The 22644-nt window shown below is 50.2% G+C and overlaps 1 protein-coding gene across 1 annotated transcript in view; it reads right to left on the minus strand.

The window, feature by feature from the left end:
- Positions 1-1827: 1827 nt before the first annotated feature.
- CACNG3 (calcium voltage-gated channel auxiliary subunit gamma 3) overlaps positions 1828-22644 on the minus strand; it is a gene marked incomplete at both ends in the record, with an annotated part of 79923 nt that continues 59106 nt past the window's right edge. The window contains 3 exons of the mRNA XM_080831709.1: positions 1828-2339; positions 7425-7565; positions 12310-12393. Of these exons, the coding sequence (XP_080687835.1) occupies positions 1828-2339; positions 7425-7565; positions 12310-12393 (737 nt within the window). The remainder of the gene's footprint in view (positions 2340-7424; positions 7566-12309; positions 12394-22644) is intronic.

Consider the following 22644-nt stretch of genomic DNA (forward strand, 5'->3'; position numbering starts at 1 on the left):
GATCAAGGTCAAGAGCGCCGCGCTCCGCTGGCCGTGCGAGAAGGCGGCCCTCTGCAAACCAGGAGGAGAACCCTCCCTGGAGAGGCTGCCTTTTTTTTTTTTTTTTTTGGACAGACAGAGACCACCAGTAGGCAGAGAGGCAGACAGAGAGAGGAGGAAGCAAGCCCCCCACTGAGCAGAGAGCCAGATGCGGGGCTCGATCCCAGAACCCCGGGATCATGACCTGAGCTGAAGGCAGAGGCTTTAACCCACTGAGCCACCCAGGTGCCCCGGAGAGGCTGCTTTTAAGCAAGTGGCTCAAGCCATGGAAAGTCGAACCAGGCAAAAGGGCCCACGGCGACCAGCAGGCTGAACGCAAACAGGCTCATTAAGCCACAGGCCCTCACCGACCAACGGACGACTTACAACCAACCTAAGCTTTCCAAGGAAGGGAAAATTCCGTCTGCCCCCATACTCCTTCGCTCTGCCCTACTCCTTCGCTCTGCCCTATAACTATGGCCCCTCACCACCACCGCGTGGCAGGCAGTCTCTCTGCTGCCCTGCCCGTGGCTCCCTTGCAGTGTATTTGATAACCTTTTATCTCTTTTGTTCCACCTTGGGGAGAATTCTTCCCTGGACAGCGCCCCCAGACCCCAGCCAGTCTGGACCCTCACCCACACTCACCAAGAACCAAATCTGCGGGTGCCCTCCCCAAGCTTGGACTTCCCAGCCTCCAGGACGGTGCGAAGGAAGCGTCTGCAGCATCAGGCCCCCTGTCTGTGGTGTTTTGGGTTACAGCAGCCCAAGCTGACTCCGATAACGCTCACGCTGCTGAGAACGCATCCAAACGCTAAAACTGCATATATCAATTCTTCACCATGTGCTACTCATTTCACTCAGGGCACTCGATGGGAGCCTCACAGCTGTGTGGAGGAGGGCGCTATACCGTGTTCCATTTTACAGGTGAGAGGACTGAGGCCTGAAGGCGGCGAGGTGGACTCGTCCCAGCTCCTAGAGCTCCTGGGAGCCAGGGCCAGATTTTTTGGGGACACACGCTTGCCGCCAGCTGGCCTCCAGGGATTCTGGTGAGGGACAGGCCCACTCTGACACTGGCGGGGGCACCTTGCTGGTCTCAAGGGGGGACAGGGTGGCGGGGAATCTTCCCGGCGGTTAGATGAGCAAAGCTCCGCTTCCAACACAGAGGAGAGCCAGTCCCATGGGTAGGCAGCAAGTCTGCGCAGGAAGTGGCCGGAAGAAACAGAACACCCCCAGCTTGGTTGGTTACAACAAGGCAAAACCTTTAATAACATGGGTGCTTATTACATTAGCTGCTTTGGGGGCTCTGACATCTTGATTTCTGGTCATGTTTTTCTAACACGTAAAGGTGAATGCCTCCCTCAGGGCCACCTGAGCGGTTGGTGTCCCGAGGATTTGTGTGAGTGGGCAGTGGGGACAGTTGCACGCGCCTGGGGACTCGGGGATCCACCCCCGCCCCCCAGCCACCACCAGTGACTTTGAGTAAAGTCCTCTTCCAAGGAGGGAAGAATGTGCAGGTCCTTCCAGTAAAGAAGGAAGAGAGGAAAACATCTGGCACAGATACACAGAGAGAGAAATGACATCATGGGATGGGCTTGAAAAGTTGGGGAAGATGGGGGGGGAGGGGGGGGAAGGTGGGTTAGGACCCGGGAGGGCCAGGGGCCGAGTGTGGGAGAGGGCTGAGTCCATTTGGTTTCATTCTTTGTAAAAAGTAATACCATCACGAGGACCATGCCATGCAACCTCAAAGCTGCCTCTGTACGCTGCCCCCAGGCTGTGCTGGGGCTGGAGGCCAGAGGGCAGAGGTCAAGTTCAGACGGGCGTGGTGCGCCTGTTGGCCGGATTGTTATGCAGCGACTCTTTGAACTCTTTGGGCGTGGAGTTGTGGAACTGTAGAAAAGCGTGGTCCCGGTCGGAATTGAGGAGGGTCCCCATGGTGATCTTTGAGGGGTCCCGGGAGAGCGTGAACATGGAGATGTCGGTGGAAGGGATGGTGTGGAAGCCTTTGCTGATGGGGGACAGGTCTCGGGATCTGGGCTCCGTGGAGCGGGAACTTGACCGCCTCCGGAATCTATACCTGTAGGGCGGAAGGCGGGCAAAGGTAGATTTCTTCAGGAGCTCCGAGTGGGATTTGGCACGTAACTGCTGATGTTTTTCGATATAGATGTGCACAGCCACGACTCCCACAATTTCTGCGATGATGAAAGAAAAGGCCCCGAAATAAAAGGACCAGCCATAGGAGTAGCTCTTTTTGGAGTCACGCTGCCCGGGGTCTCCAGCATTGGCTGATATATAAACTATGATGCCGATGATGTTGCTTAACCCTAAGAGAGGGGAAGAGAAAAAGACACCTTCTGTACATGGTGGAGGTAACTGTCGTTTGAGCCTTGAAGGATTTGTAGAAAATGTGGAAGGAACAGGGAGGCAAGGAGAATGGGTTTATGGCTGGAAATGCACCTTATGGCCTTTCTCGCACGGCGTGTCCCTTGGGAAATGAGGGATGCTGCTGCCCGGTCCCGGGCGGCATGCGTTTAGCTACAGAATATACCCTATTCCGATAGCAAGTGTGGGCAGGCTCAGGATGCTTGTGTTTTCCCTTACAAGCCATTCATTCCATCAAAACCTAATCTTTGCGGGGCACCTCGGTGGCTCAGGTGTCAAGCACCTGACTTCAGCTGAGGTCATGATCCCAGGCTCTTGGGATTGAGCCCCACATGGGGCTCTCTGCTCAGTGGGAAGCCTGCTTCTTCCTCCCCTACTCCTCGGGCTTATGTTCCCTCTCTCAGTGTCTCTCTGTCAAATAAATAAGTAAAATCTTAAAAAACAAAACAAAACAAAACAAACCCCCCCAAAACAAAAACCCTCTTTGGCATTAAATCATGAGGATGCTAAAAGGAGGGAGATACAGGTCCCTGCTCCTGAGTTCCTCCATGTTAGTAGGAGAGATGGACACACAAAGGCAATTAGAGCAAAATACAGGAAGGGCTCGGCCAGAGACTCATATAAAGCAGTTCAGAAGCAAAGGGAGGCGGACCAGGTAAGCCCCTGGGGTTTGAAGACAAGGGGACCTTGCATAGGGTTGCACCGGGTGAGAGAAGGAGATGGAGAATGGCCTGCTAAGGTTTTCACTGGGCTGACGAGGAGGTTGGTGGCATCTTGAGCTAAAATAAGAGGCAGCAAAGATAACAGGTTTAGAGAAGAGGGGACATGTGAACATGTTGGTCGGACGTGCTTAAGGAGGGTCCAAATGCTGCTGTCCGGTGGATGTAGATGGCTCTGCCCTTGCAGTGTGGGGAGCTAGTGAACCCAAGGGGCAGGGAGAGTAGCTTCCTAAGTCTTTTCATCTGCACAGGATAAGATAGTGCTTTAGATAAGCTGTCATTTGAGCATCGGAATTAGGGACCATGCAGCCGCTGTCCCCAGCAGGCAAGGTGTGCAGACAGCGAGCCCCAGGTGCCAATGGAGAGGTGCTGGAAATGGTCACCTGGAGGTAAACTGATTTTCTAGGGAGTGGTAAGAAAACAATAGAACCTGAGGGCCCAGGGGTGTGATTATCTCTGACCACCTTTGTCACGTTATTTTTTTAAAAGATTTTATTTATTTATTTATTTAGAGAGTGCCAATGAGGGGGTGGGGAGCAGATGGAGAGAGAGAGAATCTCAAGTGGACTCCTCGCTGAGCACCGAGTCTGACGTGGGGCTTGATCTCACGTCCCTGCGATCATGACCTGAGCCCCGAAACCAAGAGCTGGACACCCCACCTTTCTCACATTATTGTTTCAAAGGTGGAATGTCTCTTTTTGTCTCTTTGCTTCAAGGGCCTCATCTAGGCCTTGATGCCAACAATGACTCAGGGAGGTTGGTGTATCAGCTGGTATCTCCTTGTCTCCAAATTTAGGTGATGCTAAATGGGGACTGGCCCTCGTTACAGTTCCTAGCACCAGCTGGTAAATAACCGTATCTACTGGCCGTCTGTGCTCCATCTCTGGTCCTTACAGCCCCAGACTCTTCCTGGGGGCCCCCACGATCTCCCTACAGTCCAGCAACTAAAGGGTTAAAGCTGGGCCGTTCTGACTCACTGGGGCACATGTATTAAGGGGGAGTTAGTATTTGACTATGATCTCTGGCCTGCTCCATCTAGGACTTGCTTCTAGAAGACGGTGGGGGCGGGGTGGGGTGGTCTGCTTCTGCCTTGTCTCCTCTTGGCATTACCCTGTGCAGGCATCCAGCAGGTCGGGTGTGAGTTCTAATTACTGAGCTATTTCTAAATACGGGGGTTGACACAGACAGCCGTATGTCAGGCTGCAGGAAACCACGGGATGAAAAACTGCTCCTCTGTCTGGAGTGTCAACTCGGCTTGAAGATTAGTAGGGAAGACACATTCTTTTATATTAAAAGGAACACGGATATAATAAGGAGAAGAGAGCAGAATTCACATGAATTTTTAAGTGTAAATGGGAGACAGACTTCAAAGACATTTCAGCTCACTGAAGGCTGCTTCTAGCAATGCCCCCCTACCCTACCCTCCACTCCCCAGGGCCATTTTTTTTTTTTTTCTTCTCTGCTAGCAGGGAAATTTTGGTGGCAAAGTTTGGGAAGCCCCCAAAGGAAGTCTCGATGGGGTGAGAGGAGGGGGAGCAACTTAAAGAGAGACTTAGATGTCAGACCAGGTTAAAGGAGGCGGGAGGGCGAAGGGGGTTGCCATTTACTTATAGGGGGCTTCCCATGCGCGAGGCACTGGGCAAAGTCTTAATAAGCACCATCTCAAGTATTGCAACAGACCTGCTATAAAAAAAAATTTAACCCTCTTTTAAAGTTTATTTATTTGTTAGTGATCTCTGCACCCAACGTGGGATTTGAACTCACGACCCCAACATCAAGAATTGCACGCTCTTCCATCTGAGCTAGCCAGGCACCCCTGACCCTCTTTCCTAGATGGGGAAACTGAGCTCAGAGAATGTACATCACTTCCCATGTTGACAGTGCTAGGAAATGGTAGAGGTGGGATTTGAACCCAGCAGTGTCTCTTGGCCATGGTGGATTTAGATTTCAGGAACAAATTCTAGGAAGGACGAGAGGTGGGTGGGCAATCCCCCGGACTCTCAGCTCCTTGAGGGCAGATCTACCTTGGTCTCATTCTTTGCGATGGCCTCATGTCCTCGCTGAGAGTCTGACTGGAGCGAGTGTGCAGTGCAGATGTACAAAACGAGAAAGTGAATGGTGTTGGCGTGAGAATTCAACAGCGCAACGTCTCGTGCCTCAGCTACTACGTAGTAAGCAGTGAGATTGTGTTAGGTGCTGTTCTAGGCAGTTTACGGATACCAGCTTATGTCAGCCTCTTAACAGCTTCAAGAGGTCGGACATTATTACCCCCACTTTTCAGATAGGGAAACGAAGTCACAGAGACGTTAAGAGACTTGCACAAGGTTACACAGCTGGGAGGTAGCAGAGCCAAGATTGGCACCACACAGCCGGCTTCAGAGCCCTCACTCTTTAGCATTATGCATGGTGCCTGCCCGGTACTAGGTGTTCAATAAAAGTTCTTGATTGCTTGCCCCAAGCCACAAATCCTTAGAATAGCCGAGCAAGAAAGAGCTTTAAAGAGTGTAGGTTCTTCTGAAACTTCCATTTTATAGGTAGAAAAGCTGAGGCTTTTCAGGTTCCTTGGGGAGATGGGGGGTATCCTGGAATAGATCCCAAGCTTCTCGCCTCCCCTCAGGGCTTTGACCCCTGCCCTGCCTGTTTCGCGGTTCCCATGTGTCCTGTCCACCTGCCATCTCTCACAGTACCCCTCGTGAGAAAAAATGTTGCTGGTGACACACTCTTTCCTGACAATCCCCTTGGGGGACAAAATAATGATCTTCTGTACGGGAAACCCAAATGTCAGCACAATCCAATTCCCTCCAGGTGGGTCAGAGCCCAGGGGGTCTGGATGGGCCACCAGTGACTAGAAAGTGCCTCAAAACCACACAAAGCCCTGGGTTTGCCAGTCGTTACCATCAGTCTGCACACAGCGAGGTCAGGGGCCGCGGCCACCTTTGGGCTGACCACACCCCCATGGCAAGATGGCGGCTCCCTCCCTGGTCTGTTGCTGGAGTTGGTGTCCAGAGACTTGGAGCTGGATGCAGTCCAGCTTTCTCATTTCCCAGAAGGGGACACAGTGGGGGAAGAAATGGGAACAAGGTCTTGGAGGGGAGCAGGATGCTGGGCCTCAGACTTTGAAACTATATTCTTACTGCTTTTCCAGGACTGGAAAATGATATTGAGGTGCCCCAGCTGGCTCAGTTGGAAGACCACGCAACTCTTGATCTTGGGGTTGTGAGTTCGAGCCCCATGCTGGTTGTAGAGATTACTAAAAAATTAAATAAGTAAACCAAAATAAATAAATAAATAAATAAATAAATAAATAAAAATATTGTGCTTCTTATGCTCAGCCTCCTTGCAACAACACCATGAAGTAGATACTATTATTAGTTAGGGAGAGGATGTAAATCCAAGGGGAAGAGAACACATGGGGTGGGCGGAGGAGGGAGGAGAGAGAAGGCAGTGCAGGGGACCCCTTCCTGAACTAAGACTGTCTCTCATCCCTCTTGCCACCTTCTGGTCAGGCCAGCTACTGATTATGAGGTTTTCCTGGAGAGCATCTGGGGCTGCTGGCTTCCTACCTTGCTCCCAGAGATGCCTTGAACAATATGAGAATCTGAGCCCCTGGAACGCTGACATGTCTCAAACAGCCAGAGCCATATGTGAGTATGTCCCAGCGAACAGAAAGTTGGACCGTGTTAAAATAAGCTGAGCCAAGCTGAGCCAGTCACATTACATACACATGCCCTCTATGTGTGAACACAGACAGTTGACTCTTGAACAATATGGAGTTAGGGGTGCTGACCCCCCCCGCCAGTCAGAAATCTGTGTTTAACTTTTGACTTTCCAAAAACTTAACTGCTAATTGCCTACTGTTGACTGGAAGCCTTACCAGACACAGTCCGTTAACACATACTTTGTATGTCCTATGTCTTCTATGCAGTGAAAATGTCATTAAGGAAATCCTAAGGAAGGGAAAATACATTTATACTACCGTACGGATCTGTCGAACAATCTGGGTATCAGTGGACCCCCACGGTTCAAACCCAAGTCTTTCCAGGGTCACACACGCTCTCTTACTAAGCAGCCTCTCTCTCTCTCTGCTGACCCTTCTCCACCATCTCCCCTCGCCTTTCCATCGTGCCCCCACTAGCATGTCAGCACCTTTGGTTCTCATGAAAGTCTCTGGCTCCTCATGCTTAACACAAGTCGAGTATTTTCTCTCCCTTCCCTTGCACGGAACCCCGAATAGCACTGCTTTGTCCTCACGGGCCCGGCTTGGGTTGGGTGTCTGGGAGGATGTCCGGGCGGGGGCCAGCTGCTCACCTGCAGAGACGAAAAAGATGCCCGCGCTGAGGATGACATTGTGTCTGCTTCTGTGGAACTCGCTGGCTGCCACGCAGAGCCCGCCAAAGAAGAGCAGTGTGACGCTGAGGATGGGGAAGACACTGGAGGCCCTCACAGCCCCTGCGGAGAGAAGGGGGGACGGTTCCAACTGCGTCCCTGTAGGCCCCAGGCTCCACCCAACCTGGGGCACGCGGTGCCAGGGGGAAAATAGCACATGAGCAGGACAGGACATGCTTCCAACATGGGCGTAAGACTAGCACCGTTGCTCAGGGCCCTGTGCTTGCTGGTAAGGCTCTGCAGTCACCATCCTGAAGTTCTTAATCATTTTGTCTTTGAATGGAGTGTGTGTGTTTGAGTAGGCTTCCCACTCGGCATGGAGCCCAACGCGGGGCTTGAACTCACGACCCTGAGATTAAGACCTGAGCTGAGATCAAGAGTTGGACGGTCAACCACGCAGGCGCCCCTCGCGTTATGTTTTAGAAGTGAAATCTGATGGGGAAATGGGGCATGCGGTGGGGGGCTTGGAGCCTTGACTCACAGGGGACCCCACACCACCCATCAGCTCTCTTCCTCCCCATTCCCCCGGGGTCGGGACCTTAGCTGTCCATTCTCCTGCCCCAACCAGGGATCACTGCTAGCTTTCATTCCTGGTGGGGGCTGGGCACCGGCAAAGGAAGAACCAGGGTTAGGTGTAAACCCCAGGCACGCAAAGCTACGCATTCCCCTCTTGGCTGTCTCTGTGCCCCCAACCCTGGGGGTAGTTTGACATGAAATAGCAAATAAAGGACACCATGACCCATCAAGAGAGAGAGAACAGAAGAAAAGAAAAAGCATTTTTGCCTGTGTTTTGAATGAGGAACCTGGGGTTTTTTTTCATTTGCACTGGACCCTGCCAGTTATGGTGCCAGCCCCGCATCCAAAGATTCCCATCAGATCACATGCTGTTCACCAAAATGCAGAATCTTTCCCGGCACACACCTACATTTGCATAGCACTGGCTCTGGCAATCCTTACTTAATATCCACTCAGTCACCGAAGGAACAAATGAGTTCATTTATTCATTCAACGATGTCACTGTGTACCTATTAAATGCACTTGTGCTGTGCTGGGTCCTGGGGTCCCTAAGGTTCTGAGGGAGGGATTTTATGGGAGGGGGGCCTCAGTATGCCCCCAACCAGTATAAAGGTGGGGGTCCCAGTATTCACCCAACCGGTATAAGGGTATTTCCTTCTATGTCCAGACCAGAATATACCAGTTGAACAAATTCTGTGTTCATTAGTGTACAAAAGAACAGGGATCCCTAGCCTCATGGGATCCCAAGTCAGTTGAGTTGACAGGTAGGAACAACTGCCTAATTTGCAGGACCCCGTGCAAAATGAAAAGGCAAGGCCTCTTGTTCCAAAATCATGAAAAATGTCAAGATAGTGATGGGAGAGCGCTGAACACTGTGGGGCTCTTGGAAGGGCGAGCCCTTGGGGCCGCAAGTCCATGGAAGCCAGATGTGAGCTGGCTGGGGCCGGGGTGGTAGGCTGGAGGTGGTGAGAAGCTGTGGGACTGAGGATATATTTCTAAGGTAGAGCCACCAGTGGCAGTGGGCAGTGGGAGACAGAGCAGCTGAGGACAATGCCTCTGTCTGGAGCTCGGCCGCTGAGTACCTGGTGCCACCCAGAATGCCACGGGGCACGAGCAGGTGCAGCAGGGGGGATGGCGCACCAGGAAGGGACACGAGGTCATTTTTGGCCTTGGGGATTTCAAAGCTGAAAGTTTAAGGCTTTCAAGCCCTGTATTTGTGGCAACCCACCTCCCGCTGTTTCTGTCCCCCACTGCACAGAGGGGCTTACGTGCCAACAGCCAGGCGGTTTTTACAACGTGATGACTGGTGTTTTATTCGGTCTCATGGAAAAAGTTTTCTGGAAGTTTGCTAGCTGATTTAGCCAAGAGGGTGGCCTGTGAGGGGTGATGGAGCAATGGGGGGGAGAGTCTGAGGGCACACAGGGTTGATGTTCTCTTAATGAGAAGAAAATGAAAAGTTCTTGCTTTTGCTTAAGGACAGCTACCCCAAATCACCCAGTGTTGGGATCTGGGCAGACCCTCCCATTCTTCTGCTTCCATGGTCAAGTTTTGGGAAAGGCTGGACCCCCTGCTTCCTTTAGTCCCCAGGTCAGGGGTAACCCCGGGGAGGGGGCTCTGGGGTCCTAAGTGGATACACGAGCCCAACCGTGGGCATAGCTTCTTTATAACTTCTCGATATTTACGCATATGACCTATGGGTTTCCATTTGGACCCTTAGCCCAGGGCCCTACAAATAGGGGTTGATCTGCCTCAGTGGTTTCAAACAAACTTGAATGTGAACAAACTTTTAAAGTGTTCATTTGCATTGTGTATTGACAGGAATTGCTTGAATATTCAATGGGATAAGATCAATCGATTAAAAGAGTAGTTTCAAAAAAATTTTTTGGTAAATATGATTATGTCCAAAGGAAATAATTATGGATGTTTGACGCTATTGAACTGCATTGGTTATTAAAGCACAGATTGAAATGGGTGGCTGTGAGATTTGTGACTGTGGCTGAAGTAGCCCTGTGGCAACCAACTGGTGGCCAGACCCCACTGTTTAGCCCACAGATGAGATATGTGGTTGCAGGTGTCTGCCTCAGGACATTTGCTTCTGCCATTTTCTCCGAGTCAGGGTTATCTACTCTACTTTCATTTAAACCCGTGGGCACATGGTGGGTTCAAAACAAAAAGGTTTTACTGTCTTCCCCCCTTCCTCCCCGCCTTCCTTCCTTCACCGTTTCTCTACCCCCAGCTACCTGGGGGTATGTTGTGGTCTTAAGGGTGGGGAAGGCCGTTTGTTGCAGTGTAATTCTACCATGGGCATCGGAGTAGGACCTGGCCAAGTCAGGGCTATATTATGGGGAGTCTCTTGTCCGTAGGTCTTGTGGGTTAGTGAGCCTTATGCTCTATGGTGAAGCTGTAACCTGTCCCAACAGCACTCAAGAACGAGGAAACAGCAGAAAAATCAGTACATGAGTCCCAGTCCCATGACGGGGCGGTGACAGCAGGAATGGAGTGGAGAGGTCTGGAGACACATTGGAGGGGTCTGGAGAGCCCCATAAGAACGTGCCCTGGCTCTGTGTGCTGGGGTCAAGGATTCCAAAATCCTCACAGGACATCTGTGTGCTCGTAGAGGCTTCTCGTAGAGGTTTCCCCTGAATCTTAGCCTGGTTCTGTGGCTAATGGTGAGGCAGGGGTGGACTGTGGGAGGGGCGAGGACCTCACCTTTCCCGAGAGGAGCCAAGTATTTTGTTGGAAAAGCAATCCACCTCAGGGAAGCTCAAAATCTGAAGCTGAAAAACTGAAAATCCGTCTGGGGAGTTGTGAAATAGAAGTTACAGCTCTGTTTCACCTCCAGCAGGGCAAACATCACAATGTTTCATTAAAGCAGGAAGGAAAAACAAAGAGAAATGATGGGAGCTCAGTAAAACCCCACCGGAGATGACTTTCAAGCTATTCTTCGGAGGAGGTCCAAGCACAGAGCTCCAACTCTAGGCAGGCCCCGTGTTCCCGTACCAAGTTTTCCTGAGCTGCTGGCACAAATCCTAGTAGGCATTTGGGTAAATCCTAGTAGCTGCATAAGGACTAGAAAAGGAAATGGTGTGTTTAGGTTTCAAAAATTAGCTGAAAACTGACTTTCTTAATTGACCCTGCTATAATAACTACATAACTAACATTGTTACACGATTCAGGGCTCATTCATCTGCAGACTAACAGGTGTGAGCACGGCCACAAATGGTTCTAATTTTAAAACCACTCTTCTTGAGCTACAAGCTACAAACATAATCTTGCGTAGGACAATTTCTTAAAGTTTTTATTTATAATAACAGTTAAAAAGGGGGCAAACGTTACACTTAATATTCCTTAGTAATAGATTAGTCAACGCCTTTGAAATTCCCCTTTGAGTGAACTTGACACGCATTCTTGTTGAAGAAGTTACATTTAGATTACGTGACGTGTCGAAGTCCCTCTGGGCCTGGATCAACAGCAGGTGCGTATCTGCCCCTGGACTGTGTTAGTGCTTGTCCCCTGCAACAGAGAGGGGCCGGCCTATATTGCTTCACTGACGTCACGTTGGGCCCCGGGCTGAGCATAATGCACGTGAGCTTATTTAATTTTCACGAGCCTGTCACATCGATGATGCTATCATCTCCATTTCTGACTGGAGAAGGATAGTTGGGAGATGGAAAGGTAGAGAAAGCAGTGCACTCGGGTTTAACCCAGCCAGTAGAGAGTCAGACAGGGCATACAAGCCCAGGTCAACCAGGACCCAGAGCCCTCGCGCTAAGCCACCTTGCACTCTGCTGCCTCCCAAGTGCTGCCTTATCCCACGTCATATCCAGCTTAGCAACCTGGGGACAGTCCCAGGAAGATGCTGGCCCTGCCCCAATAGGACTGCAGAGAGGTGCATTTGGGTTTGCATTTAACCTCCCAGGGCTTGCCCCTTAGGACTGTGCTTTACCCATTAGCTCATCACCCATTAGCACCTCGACTCAGCTCTCTCGGGAAGGTGAAAACTGGTATTCCGGTTGAAGAAAATCCCTTGGATTTTCTCCTCAGCAGACTAAAAAGAGCCTTTTAGTTTTGACTCACCTACTTCTCCCCCTTGTATTTCTAGTTCATGGACATTAAAGAGACTCAGATATCAGAATCACTTGAAAGTCTCTGTCTAGTAGCCAAGGTCCCCGGAAGCTCCTTTGGAAGGATCCATTTCCAGGGATGGGTACCGAGGAGCCTCAGAGGCAGCCGGGCGACAGCAGGGCTGCCCGCACCCCCTCCAGGGGAGACCCCAGAAGTGGGAACTCACGCAGGAGATACTCCGCTGTGTCTTGTTCATAGTCAGCGTCTTCGGGGAAGTGATCGATTTTCTTGCACACTCCTCGGAAAGCCCCTGTGGAAACAAATGTGGGCCTGAGCTGGGGGGAGGAGCCAGTGCCCCTGGGTCCTCACCCTCCGCAGTGGAGAACCTTTCCTGGTTGTTGCAGGCTGTGCATACGGTGGTCCATCTGCACCTGTCCTAGGGCACACAAGAGAGACCGGCAGTGGAGGAAAATTAATTAAAAAAAAAAAAAAGCAGCAGAAGACTTCATTTCCCAGAAAATCTGCTTCCTAGACTTTGCATGATGTTGGGATCTAGGGAGAAGAGCAAATAGCCATGGAACACAATCATTCATTATGAGGACTGTCTTGCCTTATCTATCCCCCACCCTCCATTGGGCGAGAGAGGAAAGGAGAAGGAAATGGAATTTGTGCGTTAATTTCCCATTACAGATGAGGAAACTGGGCATGAGGATTTTTTTTTTAAGATTTTATTTATTTATTTGACAGACAGAGATCACAAGTAGGCAGAGAGGCAGGCAGAGAGGCAGGCAGAGAGAGAGAGAGAGAGAGGAGGAAGCAGGCTCCCTGCTGAGCAGAGAGCCCAATGCGGTGCTCGATCCCAGGACCCTGAGACCATGACCTGAGCCGAAGGCAGAGGCTTTAACCCACTGAGCCACCCAGGTGCCCCTGGGCACGAGGATTTTGCGTGCCCTCACACGGTCTGCAGGAAAGCCTGCTTTCCAACCAAGGTTGGGGGACTCCCGAGTGTCAGTTGTGGGCAGGGGTTCAGGAGTAGCCCCTTGTCCTTGATCCTGCTCTTAGCGGACACAGGACTGTCCCCTCAAGGCCCCCTAAGCCCCCGCCCCCCGCCCCTGGTCACAGCCCGCTGTGCTCTGCTGTGTGGCCCACGGCTTCCAGGAGGCACAGACCGCACAGGTTCATCTTGGGGGAAACTGCCAGCATTTGCTTCCTTTTCTTTCTTCAATATCAGTTTGACTTAAATCATTCTGGGTGTTTGAGAATCCTTGTGGGTGTTTGTTAACCAACCAATTAACCGATCTCTGGGGCAGCTAATGGCTCTGCCAGTTCTTATAAATGACAACAATTTCCGAACTCCTCACTGTAACACAGCACGGAATGAACGCATCGCTGTTCTTGTCGCCGCCTGAGAACCGGGTGTGGAGGGGGAGGGGCAGGGCGGCGTCGTGGACCGCAGACCAGGCGGATCTGCCCTCCTGTTTCAGCCAAGCTACTGTAAGGATTAAATAAGGCCATGTATGACGATGAGATCATTGTCGCATTTTTTTGCAAAACTCTAGGCGTGCCGTGATAGCGGCCGGCGCTTATTAATGCTTCCCCGTGGGCCAAGCGCAGAGCTGAAACCTTACCTCCCTTCTCTCATTTACTCTTGTCCACCGCCCTGGGAGGTAGGGGCTATTGATCCTGACATTTGATGATGAGGTAACCCAGATCACAGAAGAGGCTGAGGTGTCACAGCTGGAGAGGAAAGGAATCGATATCTGAATCCAAGCTTCAAAGCCTGTGGTTTTCACGGTTGCACTGTGGATGGCGGCCATTATTAGTATGTCAATAATTATCTTATAATAAAGAGTGCCATGCATTTAACCCCTGCTATAAGTAGGCTCCAAGCCAGAGGCATTTCCCAATAAACACGATGCCGTATGTGAAGCACCCTCTTGCTTCTGATTCTCCGCTCACCAGGCAAAGAATGGACCCAGCACCAACAGAGGCGGAGGTGGGGGGTGGGGGATGGGGGGTGGTGGGGGAGGGGTCCTGGAGAGAAGACTTGGCAGCCTCCAGGATATTCTTGGAAGAAAACACAAAGTTATAACTTCTTCCCTGATATGAAAAAAAAAAAAAAACAAACACAAAACACCTTTGTTTTTCTCTTGTTTAGATTTTAGCGTTCCATTCACACACTCCTCTTCGTGTATAATCCCCATTCCCTCCCGGGGAGCTGGATAAGAAGCCAGAAGAAGTCACACACGCGGAGCCCGGACCACGTCCCGGGTGCCGTCCTAAGCCCTGTACGTGCTTTATCCTCTTCAGCTCTCAAAACAGCCTTATGAGCTACCTGGTATCACGATCCCTTTTGACAGGTGAGGAAAGAGGCTCAGTGAAGGGACACGGCTACAAGGCGCAGGCTCGATGGAACTCTGCCCGACCCCGAAGCGGAAGTTCTTAACCACTAGGGTGAGTTACGCTCTCTTCCAGCAACGTCTGTCACCAGGCGGCTTTATGATAATTTTGGGGTCCATCCACAGCTCTTGACTGTGGCAATGAACGGGATCGGTGGTTTTTCCATCAACCGTGGTTTTTCCGTAATCTGCGTTGGGGTCTACCGAGCAGGGCAAAGGCGGTGGTTGTGGGACCAACTATTGTTAGTTGTTTGACATACACTGCAAAGGCTTTCTTTTTTCTTTCTTTCTATTTTTTTTAAAAGATTTTATTATTTATTTATTTATTTATTTGAGAGAGAGAGAGAGAGAGAGAGAGCATGTGCATGAGCACACAAGATGGGGCAGAGGGAGAAGGAGACTCCCCGCTGAGCAGGGAGCCCGATGCAGGCCTCGATCCCAGGACCCTGAGATCATGACCTGAGCCGAAGGCAGACACGAACCAACTGAGCCACCCAGGCGCCCCCACAAAGGCGTTCATGGGAAGAAAAGGTTCGGGTGAAAATGGAATGTGGACACCACCGAGACGGACCAGTCAGAACCACGTGGGAATGAGGAGCCACACACATGCCCGCACCTGCTTGTGCCAAGGGCCTTCCCCAAGGAAGCAGAGGGCAGCTGGGTCCTAGAGCTTAGAGCTGCGAACACCGCAAGCTCCTGGAGAAACAGTCACCAGTATTCAGGGTCTAAAGCAGCCTACCACCTGTTCCCGCACAGCCCCCGGCCTAAGAATGGTCTCTGCGTACTTAGATGGCTGGGGGAAAAAAGCAAAAGAAGAATATCGTTTCACGACAAGCACAAAATGATATGAAATTAAAATTTCTGCGTCAGTAAACAAGATTGTATTGCAACACAACCGTGCCCCTTTGCTGACGGCGTCCACCCAAAACGGCAGAGCTGAGTTGCTGCGGCAGAAACAGCAAAGCCAAAAATATTTGCTCTCTGGCTGAGGAAGATTGTGCTGATCCAGGGTCTAAAGAGCCCTGTCCTGTGTGGTAGGACACACAGAGGTGTCTGGGCCTTATGGGGCACCAGAGGACATCGTCCAGACTGGTTCTTCTAAAGGACATGACGTTTAGGGCAAATCTGGGTCACAGAATATTTTGTTTGGCATTTTGGCTTGTTTTGTTTTATTTATTTATTTATTTATTTATTTTTGCCTGCAGTATGTTAGTGCCTATTTTGTTGCATTTTTTTTTTAAAAAAATTCAATATGCTGCTGCAATTTAAAATTCAGGATCTGTCAGATGAAAGCCTCATTGGCAGTTTCTCTTTAAAAAAATGGGGCGCCCTGTCCCGCATTTGCACACGTAAACAGTCCCCTGAAGCTGGGCATCTGCAGACCCGTGCAGACCCCGGGGATGAACTTTCCAGCTGGTCGAATTCCCCACCTGGCCTCACGGCACTTGACGTACCTACGGCGAATGACCCCCGTCAAACCTCAGTTTCTTCTTCTATAGAATGATGATAGTAATAATAACAACGTCGTGGAGTTGTCACGAGGATTAACTGAGGCTATAAGAGTAGACGGAGAGTCGGTTGGCATTCTCAGCACGTACGCTTTTAAGCGGGCAATGACGTAAACCACTTAGGACAGCTCTTAGCACATAGTAAGAACTCAATAAATTCTAGCTATTACTACCATTGGTTTGAGTAGGTATTTTAGGACCAGACGAGACACATTGGTGCCATGATGAGATTTAAAAAAGCAATATAAAACGAGAGGGAATCAAGAATTTCCCCGAGGAAGACTCCACGCGGAAGACAAAGCTGCTGGCACCGCAAGTCATACACTCATCAAAAAGTGAATTTGGCCATTCATACAAGGAGCATATTGCCAGCTTCCAGAAATAACCACTATTTAGCATTTCTGTATATTTCCTTCTAGGACCCCCCCCCCCCAAGCTTTCACACACAAATGGTTTTATAAAATTGAGATCATGCTGTTCTCACATTTTCTCAGGAGTATTTCCCCATCTCAGTAAACCTAAGAAAGATAGGGTGGGGTTGGACTTGCCCATGAGCTGCAGAGGATGGAACCGAGAGAGATGTTGAAAACATAGACCCTGCAAAGACGAAGTCGGGACTCAGGGACAAGCACTGTCCCAGCCCAGGTTAAGCCAAGGCCCTAGGGCAGAGAGAAGCAGAACCTGGGAATGTGGTCAACTAGGAGGAGGATCACTGGGGGATGGTCTGGGAGCAGATTCAGTGGTTACAGGGGGGAGGTGATGAGAAGGCAGGGTGAGGCAGATGTGAGAGTTAGGCTGTGAGAATGCAGCGACCCTGGGGCCACGAGACCCTGGGACCCCAGGAAGAAGTCTGGAATGGAAAATAGAGCCAGGCTACAGTTCCTGACATGCTGAAGTGAATACATCGCAGAGACCAGTTTTTACCAGAAAAGATTATGCCGATAGGTTTATCTCTGGCTCAGACAACGGAAGAACACATCTTTCCTAAGAAGAAGGGGACTTCCTTTCAACCAAAACTCCTTCTAAAAGGCCAGACCGTAGCGGGACACCTGGGTGGCTCAGTTGGTCAAGCATTCAGCTTAGGTGGTGGGATCAAGCCCTGTGCTGGGCTCCACACTCAGCACGGAGTCTGCTTGAGACTTTCTTTCTCCCTCTGCCTCTCCTGCATTCTCTTTCACGCTCTTCACTCAGTAAATCAATCTTTAAATAAAAATAAAATAAAAGGTCAGACCTTAGAAATATTCCCATTAAAATCAAGACGATAAAATGCTCACCATTGCCTCTCTCATTCACTGCAGTTCTGTAAGTTCTAGTGCAAGAAGAAATAAAATGGAATTAAGAGTAACAAGCCATAGGAAAAAATAGGACAAAGTTATCATTTTTTTTTTTTTCCAGGTGAGAGAATAGTCTTACTCGGAAAGCTCCAGGCAGTTTGCTGGACAAAATATTAGAATGAATGGAAGAGCTCAGTCAGGTGACTTCTTTCAAGATACTAAACCACACAAGGAAGTGATGATAATTAAATCATTGTGGTACTGACATTTAAAAATAACATTGATTAGAATATATTTCAATGCAGAGAAATATCACAGGGAAAGCAAGAAGCAGTCCGTTACCCCATGTTCCTTTAATCCCAGTTAAATTAAAAGAATAGAGGTGTTCATAATTGGAAAATTCCAACAGTATGTAGAGAAAGGCGTAAGACTGGAAGTGAAAGCCTTTCCCTCATCCCCGAAAATTCGCTCACCTGGTAACTCGGTTGGGTGATTTCTGTTAACTGAACGTCGAGTGAATTGTGTCTACGCTGAGATCTGAAGGGTAGTTTAAAGTTCGTCAGAGTAAGGGAGGTGTGTTGCTTCAGGCAAAGTGCGGTAGCAGGAGCGTGGTTGAGTGGGAGCGGAAAAGTCATTTGGGAGCTCAGAGTAACTTGGGGTGTTTACTGGTTGGTCTGGGAGGCAGATCCTGTGCCTCCAGGGGAGAGGTGGTAAGGCGGTGGGAACTGGGGTTCGGTGGCTCTGAGATCTGAGCTGTGAAGATTGGCTGGTTCAACATTTGCCTTCCCTTCTCACTCCCTCCCTCCCTAGGAATTCACTAGTGGCCAAGGCAGAAGATTCTGGGCTTCAGAACCTAACATTCTTGTTGGGGAAGAGTCTACAGACTCGTAAAGAGATGAACAAGATCCCTGTGCTTTGAAGGAAACAGAGCAGATGAGATGATGGTGATCGTGCATGGGGTGGGGGCCGACGGTGAGCCCTTTGGGGTAGGGTTGGCGCTGGCGGGGGGGGGGGGGTGTTTGAGCTGCACAAAGAGAAGGAGCTGGTCATGCAAAGAGCCAGGGAAAGGGCTTTCCAGGCAGAGGTTGCTGCAGGTGCACAGGCTCTGAGACAGGAAGGAGCTTGGTTCATTTGAGGAACAGAAGGGAGGCCAGCAGGGCGAAAGAGAGCCTATGGTGGCCGATTTACCAGGTCACACTGTAGCGAGAACAAGCCTAGACCACCTGCTATGCCAAGTTTGGGCAAGGGCCAGAGAGAGCTTTTCTGGGTCATCTAAAGACAGCTCTGCTTAAGTGCTTTTGGCCTTAAGTCCGGAAATCCTGGATCCAGGGCAGACAGATCGGGGGTGGGGGAGTGGGGGGGGATGGGGGGGGTGAGCCATTGCTTTACTTCCCCCGACCTTCTCAAGATTGCAGTCCTGAAGGGAGACCCTTTGAAGGGGCTGCTGTCCCTGTCCCTTGCCTGTCCTTCCTCCAACGTCAGCGGAACCTCCAGCAGTTCTTCCTGGAGGGACCCTCCACACCTGCCCCTGTGGACTGTGAGTGCCCCACAATGGTGGTCCCGGGGCAGGTTTTAGTGGGGTGGCACCCTCCCCCCACCCCCAAACCTAATACAGGGACGTCACTTCTGAGTAGTCTCTGGACAGTTACCATGGGCTCAGAGTGAGGGCAGATACGCCTCCCCAGCCCACCCAGCCCAGCGGCAGAGCTCAGCACCTGGTCCAGCCCAGACACCCTGCCAACCCAGTGCTTGGAACTTGGCACCCATCTCAGCCACCAGCCCAGTGGGGGCAACCAAATTTCGAGCTCCCATAGTCCAGCTCAGAGCTCAAAACCAAGGCCAGCTGGAGACCAGAGCTCTGCGTCCATTTGTTAGGTCTCTGTCGTGATGACTTGGCCTCAAGGAAACAGGAAAGAATGAGTATCAGGTTTGTTTATGCACGGGGAATACTCAAGAAAGCAAAACTGACCGCCGACTGTAAGCATGTTTAGGTTCTTGGTGTAACAGCAGATCTCTATTACAGAGGAGAAGACCTTAAAGCGGTGGTTTTCAACATGGGCTGCACACGGGAATTACTGGGGTGGATGCAGGAAAACAGAGATTCCTACTTAATCCATCTGGGCACCTGGAGTCTTCCAAGCTCCCCAGATGAGTCTAACTGTTCAGTGGAGGCTGAGAACCACCGCCTGCCAGGTGAGTCCCCTCGAAAGCAGGGAGGTTTCTTTCATAGTAAATAATGAGGTTCAAAGACATGCCTTCCACCTGTATCTTGAAATTGAAATGATCGCTTGTGAGAACATGTTTATTTTGTCTTATCTTTTCTAACTATGTACCAGGACGAACAAAAAAGTAAGCTGTGTTGATTTTCGCTGGGAAGGGAACATAATTTTTTCTGATAAAAATCACACGACAGTCCAATATGAAATCCTTCACTCTCCCAGCTGGATTGTAAAGTTTGACTTTCACAGCAGGATCATAAAGTAGGTCCTTTTTTGCAAAAAATATCTGAGCACATCATCATTCTCTCAAGAGCTTCTCTTAATCCTTTGATATTCAAATCATGGGATGTGCCTAGCTCATCATACTTCTTGGTTTTTTAGTTCTTGCGTTGCTAACGGGTGTCCCTCTACCACCCCCTCGCGGGGGCCCACGGCTGGCATAGCACGTCACTCCTCACCTCCATTACCGTGAAGCTCTGTGTATTTTGCTAGATCTGCAATCTCACTTTGCAATCGTTTTGCCTCTATTTGCATTGGATTGTCCCATGTTGACAAGAGCTAGCAATCTGAGAGAGGCTGCCAACAAAGACCGAGGATTGCGGGGTATGGAATGGGGTGGGGAGGGGCATGGGATGGGGTTGGGAGGTGTTTTCATTGAGCCTGGTTTTGTAAGTGGTCAGGCCATTCATGCAAATATTCATAGTAAGATGGAGTTTGCTTGCTCGTCCATGCAACCTAGCACGTGTGAGGATTTGGGGGATGAATTCCTGGATAGTGGGGACCCTGAACTAATCGGTCTGAAGAAGCACGTGGCGTATAGCAATTACGGCTTGCTGCTCCTAGTAAGAGAAGCACAGGAGTGAGTGAGTTCAGCAGGAAGAAACTTCCTCTTTTGATGTTACTGAGCCGTGGCTGGTGCATATCCCGATTCATTCTTTTATTCGGCGATGTCTATGGGGTTGCCTGCTTTGCATTAAGCTCTGTTGTGGACACTTGGGGGTTTATCAGTGAACTAGATAGGCTAGGTTCTGGATCTCAAGGCTGTTGTATCTATAGCTATTTATTTATTTTTAAAAGATTTTATTTATTTATTTGAAAGAGAGAGAATGAGAGAGAGAGCATGAGAGGGAAGAGGGTCAGAGGGAGACGCAGACTCCCTGCTCAGCAGGGACCCCAATGAGGGACTCGATCCTGCGACTCCAGGATCATGACCTGAGCCAAAGGCGGTCGCTTAACCAACTGAGGCACCCAGGCGCCCCAATCTATCTATTTTTAAAGATTTTATTTGTTTGTTTTGTTTGTTTGAGAGAGACAGAGAGTGTGAGTGGAGGGGGGCAGAGGGAGGGGGAGAGAATCTCAAGCAGATTCCCCACTGAATGCAGAGCCCGATATGGGTTCCATCTCATGACCTTGAGATCATGACCTGAGCCAAAATCAAGAGTCAGATGCTTACTTGACTGAGCCACCCAGGGGCCCCAAGGCTGTTATATTCTAATGGGAAAGACCTGCGATGAATGAAGAAAAAAATGCTACAAAGTTTTCTGCAAAAAGGTAAAGGTCATTTCAGATAGTGTCAAGTGCCATGAAAATACTATACCCTGGAGGGAGTCACTCGGAGAGGGACACTCATGAGGTTGGATGGACAGGCAAAGCTTCTCTGACAAAGCGGTCTGAGTGACAAGATGAAGCCAACCATGGGGAGATTTGAGAGAACTTTCTAGGAAGAGGGTATCTCATATGCAAAGGCCCTGGGGAAGGATAATGCTCAGTGTGTTTCTGGAACCAAGAGAGGTGAGTAGGGGGACAGCAAGTCTCTGAAGGAGCCAGACAATGGTTTAAGCAGCTGAGAAACACAATCTGATTTATAGTTTTAAAAGATCTCTTTGGGCGCCAGGGGCTTGCTGAGGAGTGGGAATGGAATATGCCTTCAGAGGAATCATTGAAAGTCACCGTGAACCCTTTGAAGAAGTAGCTGGCGATTGGGGGTGGAAAGGCAAGCCAGCCAGAGTCTTCCCACATCCGCCCAGAGAGAGATGCCTGATGGAGAGAGTGTCCTGTCTTGGAACCTAGTACGGAAAATTTATCCAGGAGAAAGGGACTGTGGGTACCACCTGTCCTTCTCGGAACCCAGCTGATAGCCCTGCTTTATTTTCGAAGAGCCTGGTGTTGGGCACCTTGCTTGATCAGCCCACTGGGTGGGTTTAGGGTAAAATGCTTTTCCTGGTCCTTAATTATTTGCCTAAATGCAGGTCCAAATGGAACACCAGGCTCGCCCAGAGCTCAGGTCCTAGCCAGTGCCAGAGCCCAGAGCCTGCAGCCCAGAGCCCTGCCCATCCTGGCCAAGATGGTTCTGGTCTACACCTGTCCTCTGGCTCCCCGCCCATCTTGGCACCCAACACAGCACTGGAACTGCATAGGCTCTGGAGCTGGATTAGCCAATTAGGGGTGTACTCGGGGTACCAGCAAAACAGGGGTACAGAGAGAGAATGACAGTTGGAAGTTATTTGATATTTGACTTTTACAAACGAGCATTAAGATAGCATGTTAAAAATCAGAAGCTTGTTGATCTCCCTTATTGAATAGCTTAGTATTTTTATTCTGATGGTGGATTATCTATGAGGCTGGGGTGGTCACCATAATCACTTACACGCTTCTGCAAGATTCCTAATCCTGCCTTAGAGTCGAATGCACATTGGCGTCTGAGAGCCACCATCTGTAGCCAGGTGGACACACGGTCATTGTCCCACACACGAAGGACTCAGCCTTGATTAGAGACCTTGGAGGGAGGATAAGCAAGGGGGGTTGGGAGCTTGGGGAGTTCATGAATGGCAATTCCCTCTCACCAGATCTGAGGTTGGAAACATATGGGATTTGTCTGAGGTCTTCCAGCAAATGAGAACCACACAGCCTGAGTCCCTGATACCCGCTGTGAGCTCAGAGTGGGCCTGTCCTTTGGACAGAGTCACGTTCACTGGTGTCAGTGGACTTCGGCATCGTTCCCAAATGCAGCTCCACACACGGTCATGGAGACACACTGATGCTTGAGGGACGTTCAGTGTGCAACTTCCACCCCTCATGACCGCACCCTTCCGTTTGCTCTCTGACTTCTGCCTTTTTCCAGAACATCAGAGTTGGAATCATCCAGCATGTGGTTTTCTCAG

Source organism: Martes martes (genome assembly GCF_963455335.1).
Source record: "Martes martes genome assembly, contig: SUPER_18_unloc_1, whole genome shotgun sequence".
Lineage (NCBI taxonomy): Eukaryota > Metazoa > Chordata > Mammalia > Carnivora > Mustelidae > Martes > Martes martes.